The 6,120-nt window shown below is 36.2% G+C and overlaps 1 protein-coding gene across 1 annotated transcript; it reads left to right on the forward strand.

Annotated features, from left to right (window-relative positions):
- The first annotated feature begins 3,442 nt into the window (after positions 1–3,442).
- On the forward strand, positions 3,443–4,387 carry LOC110327458 (olfactory receptor 52E4-like). The gene has a single exon (XM_021206467.1). The coding sequence runs from the start codon at positions 3,449–3,451 to the stop codon at positions 4,385–4,387; it is 939 nt and encodes a 312-aa protein (XP_021062126.1). The 5' UTR covers positions 3,443–3,448.
- The last annotated feature ends 1,733 nt before the right edge of the window (positions 4,388–6,120 follow it).

A 6,120-nucleotide genomic window follows, 5' to 3' on the forward strand; every position in this document is an offset into this window, starting at 1 on the left:
TGGTGGAGTAAAGAAATTTATGTGTATATAGAGTCCATAAGTGGATAAGGCAGAATGGATCAGAAAGTTCTAGTGAGAGGATATCTGAAAGAATGTGATCTTGAAGTAAGTGCATGCTTATAGCACTGTTGAGAAAGGTGTGTAATGAAGGAGGACTATGGGGTGATGTTGCTTTAATTTGTAGAGACAACATCAGTCAAAGGGTAATGAACTCCAAGTACTGTGGAGGCATTTTGGATCTTAACCCCTAGATGTTAAAATTTAAAAGTAATTAATATATTATAAGTATGTACATTAGAATTCAGATGTAGACTGTTATTTGATCTCATATATAAAATAGTATTCCTAGAATCAGAGTCAATATGATGAATAGGTTGGAAGGGAAATTGTCCCTATTGATAGCAAAATAACAAATACAAAGGATATAAATACCCAGTACAAATAAGACCTATATCATAAATAAAAGGTGAATTCAAAATAAAACCATGATTGTATAACCTTTAATCTTTTAGGATATTTATTTTATATTTTTATAATATGACCATGAAAAATGGCAATCTAATTCTAGGATATTTTTGTTTTATTACTTGAGTGAAAATAATTCCTATTCAAGCAGAATATACTATCTCTAAAGTTCACTGTGAAGTATAAGACTTAGTCAAAGCAAATTGTAAATTGCATTCTATAAAAGGTTGGTGTTTATACTTACTGTGATGAGATCTATATTTTATACCAATTTTCTATAGAGAATTTTAAATACACAATGATATTATCTTGGGTTTCAACAATGGCAGATAGCCAGATAGACAGATAGATAGATAGATAGATAGATAGATAGATAGATAGATAGATAGATAGATACCCTTAAAATGAAGGAATGTTGTTCTCAACAATATAGATGGTTTTATGGAGCATTATGTTAAGGCACAGAAAGATAACCATAGTATAATCTATTTTCTAGTTGGAGTTTAACAGATGAACTCATAGAAACAAAGAGTAGAAGTGTCTGAAAAAAATTATCAACCTCCTATACTTTGTCCTGACTTGAATTTGACTTATTTAAGATGGAATTTACACATGTATAAATGCACACATATTCATACATTTTGACAGGCACTTATAACTATGTATTTCATGACCTTGTAAAGCAATATTTTGTCATTAACTTAAATCTAGCACCTGTGTCAATTTCAAGTCTACTCCTGACTCCTCTTAACCCTTGAGAGCTCACCTGATACAACACCGTTTTGTTTTCCTTTGTAAACAATTCATATGTGACGGGTAATATGTGCTGTGTTAAGTAAATTTGGTAATTAAAGGTATATTAACTAGGTATAATGACCCAATATTTATTTATCTATTTGCATTAATAATTAATCCATGATAATTGCCAAATAGGTTCTCTTTATATAAACTCTTCCCTTATTAACAGGTGTTTTGAGTTATTTCCACACTAGAACAGTCATGAACAAAGCTGGCATGAATATTCTTGTGTATTCTTTAGATGTACATGTCCCTTCTGTCTTGAGCAACAATTTTGGAGTTTAATTTCTTTGTGAAATAGTGGATATAAAACATTACTAAGCTTACAACGTGCCTTAATCCCATCATCTACTTTGTTCTTTCCATTTCCCTGAGTCTAATGGAGAGCCCACTGTTCCATCATTCCACATCTTTCTGCCCTGATTTTCAGTTCCAGACACCATGCCATTATGTGCTTATTATTCAAATACAGATACCTGGTGATTTGGATAATTTCAATAATTTGTATATTTTCTTTGTAAAATATCAATTTAAGCCTTCTTATTTCTCCCCATTACCTTTAAAAGTATTTGAAGACAGCTGGGCGTGGTGGTGCACTCCTTTAATCCCAGCACTCAGGAGGCAGAGGCAGGCAGAGCTTTCTGAGTTCGAGGCCAGCCTGGTCTACGGAGTGAGTTCCAGGACAGCCAGTGCTATACAGAGAAACCCTGTCTCGAAAACCAAAAAAAAAAAAAAAAATTTCGAAGACATATTTGTATACTCTAAACAAATATTCTTTTTAAATTCAGCAGTGGAAGTAGGGATTGTGCATATTTCTTCCCGTTGACGTTTTCACTAAAACTTACAAACTTGGCAAGATAAAATAGATTAATTTCATAGTTATTGCCTCTCCTGTCTTAAAAAAATAATAGCTTCTAGTGGGTGGTAAAATTTATTTTCCTGTGTTGAATCTAAAAATATTAGTATTTTAAAAGATTTATTTTTGTTAACTTTAAAGACTATTTTAACTTAAAAATATTAATATGTTCCAGGCATGTAAAGAAATAATGAATTTGGAAGGATTGTAAAGTTAGATTTGCGGTTTTACTCTTTTAGGCATGATAAAATTACCCAATTACCTAACAAGTCCCTATGCTCATTGAATTAGTTCATTAATTTCTTCATAAAAATCAAGTTGCTCTTCCTATGGGGTTGCCACCCCCTTCAGCTCCTTCAATCCTTCTCCTAACTCTTCCATAGGGGTCCCCTATCCCAGTCCAAGGGTTATCTTTGATGCCCCAGGGAAAATGGATATGGGGGGGATAAGATAGTAGTGGGTGGTTGAGGGAGGGTGTGGGGGACAGGGAGTGGGTGGTTGGAGAGCACCCCCTCAGAGACAAAGGGGAGGGGGCATAGGGTGAAGAACTCTTGAAGGTGGGACCAGTGTAAATAAGTAAAATAACTTAAAAGATAAAAATAAAAATAAATCAAGTTGCACATAATTATTATGTGTTTGTTCCTGATGATTTCTAGGTTCCCTGTTTATCCTTCATTTTTCAGTTGTTATATTGTATTCCTTATTCTTCTCATAATCTTGAAATATTTTAATGTGTATTATTATACCCCCATGATTCTTTTAAGGGCAAATTTAGAGTGTATCTATTATTATTACAAAATTACCTTGAATTTTGATGTATTCATTGGAACTATTTTAAACTATTGACAATCTGGGCAGAAACCTAAAGATCAGGGACTCTGAATGACAGATAGAATTTCAGTCTCTTCCCATTGTAAGTTCTCCTTTTCTTTTGAATAGTATTTTGGGTTCCTCTGTGATATGACTGAACCCAGGTAGTTTGAAAGAGTTATTAAGGAAATACCTACTAAAAAGTATTCTCCATGTATAGCAGTTTGTGTACATGAGAAGTTTGAAAATGAGTGAACTGAGGGGAATTGTAAACCATAACCTCACTGTTGTTAGAAAAGGGTTTCTATTCCAACATTCTTCATACAATGCTAAATGGAATGGCTGATTATTTGAATATCTCTTATAGTTAACTGCTGTTTGATTTTCTGTAATTATGCTCTTAAGTATTTACTTGATATTCCATACCAAAGATTCATCTACAACTTTCATGTATTTTCTTATCTTTTCCCAGAAATACTGAAGAAAGATTGTAGATAGTCTTCCAGGAGTTTGAGAAGGATGTCCTCTACTAATGAAACTGCTTCACACCCCTCTCTCTTCCATCTGCTGGGCATTCCTGGGCTGGAAGCTTTCCATATCTGGATAGCCTTTCCTTTTTTTGTTGTTTATCTGATAGCACTTGTGGGGAATTTCACAATCCTCTGTGTGATCAAGAATGAGCAGAGTCTTCACCAGCCAATGTTCTACTTTCTTGCCCTCCTCTCTTTCATTGATCTTGGCCTCTCTACTTCCACCATTCCCAAGATGCTGGGTATCTTCTGGTTCAACCTTAAGGAGATAAGCTTTGAAGGCTGCCTCATCCAAATGTTCTTCATCCACACTTACACAGGCATGGAATCTGTTGTACTCTTGGCCATGGCAATTGACCGTTTTGTTGCCATCTGTTACCCACTTAGGTATACCTCTATCCTCACCAACAAAGTGGTAACTGTCATGGCATCGGTTGTAATAGGGAGACCTGTCCTTCTTGTCATCCCTTTTTGTCCCCTCCTAAAACGCCTGCCCTTTTGTGGACACTATATTATTCCTCATACCTACTGTGAACATATGGGGATAGCACGCCTAGCCTGTGCCAACATAAGGATAAACATCATCTATGGTTTATTCACCATTGCTGCTCTGATCTTTGATTTAATTCTCATTGCTCTATCCTATGCTTGGATCCTACAGGCTGTTTTCCGCCTTCCTTCCAGGGATGCCAGACACAAAGCCCTTAGCACATGTGGTTCCCATGTCTGTGTCATCTTAGCCTTTTACACACCAGCATTTTTCTCTTTTATGACCCATAGGTTTGGTAGAAATGTTCCTCGTTACATTCACATCCTCTTGGCCAATCTCTATGTGGTTGTCCCTCCTTGTTTAAATCCAGTCATTTATGGAGTGAGGACAAAACAAATTAGGGAGGGAGTCATAAAAATATTTGTAAAGAAAGAGTAGCTCAAACATCTGATGTTCATATATGCTGTCATGCCGCTCTTCAGCATTTGTCTCTCTGTGGTCTCTAACAGACAACTAGATCAAGGAGGCATTCCTGTCCCTCAGTCAATACCACAGAGTCATCACTCAATAATTTTTTTTTACAAAGTGTCTAGTTTGACTTTAAAAGTTTCTTGCCTTTTCCCCTTTTATTCTGACCCCAGTTTCTCCTCTCCTGACTCCTTCCAGTCCCCCTTCTACCAGATCTCTTCTTTCTCTTCCATTTCCCTTAAAAAACAAAACAAACAAACAAACAAACAAACAAAAACAGAGCAGGCCTCTCAGGGATATCAACTAAACATGGCATAATAATTTATAATTAGACTAGGCAGAAACCCTCATCTCAAGCCTTGAGCAAGGCAACCCAGAAGGCAGAAAAAAGCTTCCAAGAGCAAGCAAAAGAGTCGAAGACATCTCCCATGCCCACTGTTAGGAGTCCCACAAGAATACCAAGCTAACAATCATATCATATATGCAGAGAACCTAGATCAGACCCATATCGGGTCTCTGATTATTCTGTGGCTATTTTCTCATGCTGTGCTTGACCTCGCTGGCTCCTACAATCCTTCCCTTGGGTCTCCGGGTGTCCAGTCTCTGGCTCCTGGCTATCTAGGCAGGGTCATGTATGGCTCCCTCTCATGGCATAGGCCTCAAGCCTTTGATTTTTAGTGAGAGCTAGACAACTCTCACTAAAAATGAGGAATGAAATCAAGTAAAGGTATGTAAAGATTTTCTAATATGTGGAAAATTATGTTTACTATGTCAGTAACAGAAACTATGTATAGGATTGTAAAAAGAAAAATTTTGATGACACAGATATTTTAAGAAATGACTCATGAGTCAATATTTTTGAGTCATATACTTTAAGTACACATTTCTCTTCCAGTATTACTACTATTTATCTTATATCCTTAACTGCATATAGTTATTACAGCCTTTAAGATATTTAATCCTTATATCTATCTCTGAGTCCCATCAAATTTCTGCTATAGATGCTACTACAGTACCAAAATTAGAAACAAGTTTTACATGAAAATAAAACAAGACAATAAAGCCTTTCATAAACTTACCTTTAAAAATGACAAAGTTCCATCCATTTGCCTAAGAATTTCATGAATTCACTGTTTTTAATAGCTGAGTAGCACTCTATTGTGTAAATGTTCCACATTTTCTGTATACATTTCTCTGTTGAGGGATATCTGGACTTTTTCCAGCTTCTAGCTATTATAAATAAGGCTACTATGAACATAGTGGAGCATGTGTTTGTTATATGTTGATGAATCTTTTGGGTATATGCCCAGGAGTAGTATAGTTGGATCATCAGCTAATACTATGTCCAATTTTCTGAGGAATTGCCAAACTGATTTCCAGAGTGGTTGTACCAGCTTGCAATCCCATCAACAATGGAGGAGTTTTCCTTTCTCCACATCCTCCCCAATATCTGAGTAAGGTAACCCAATCACAAAAGAACACACATGGTGTGCACTCACTGATAAGTGGATATTAGCCCAAAAGCTTGGAATACCCAAAATACAATTCACAGACAACATGAAGCTCAAGAAGAAGGAAGACCAAAGTGTGGGCGATTTGGTCCTTCTTAAAAAGGGGGACAAAATACACACAGAAGCAAATAGGGAGACAAAGTGTGTAGCAGAGACTGAAGGAAAGGCCATCCAAAGACTGCCCCACCAGGG

This window comes from Mus pahari, chromosome 1 (genome assembly GCF_900095145.1).
Source record: "Mus pahari chromosome 1, PAHARI_EIJ_v1.1, whole genome shotgun sequence".
Taxonomy (NCBI): domain Eukaryota; kingdom Metazoa; phylum Chordata; class Mammalia; order Rodentia; family Muridae; genus Mus; species Mus pahari.

Excerpts from the sequence above, each read along its gene's own strand:
- LOC110327458 (XM_021206467.1), top strand. The coding sequence starts at position 3,449 with ATGTCCTCTACTAATGAAACTGCTTCACACCCCTCTCTCTTCCATCTG.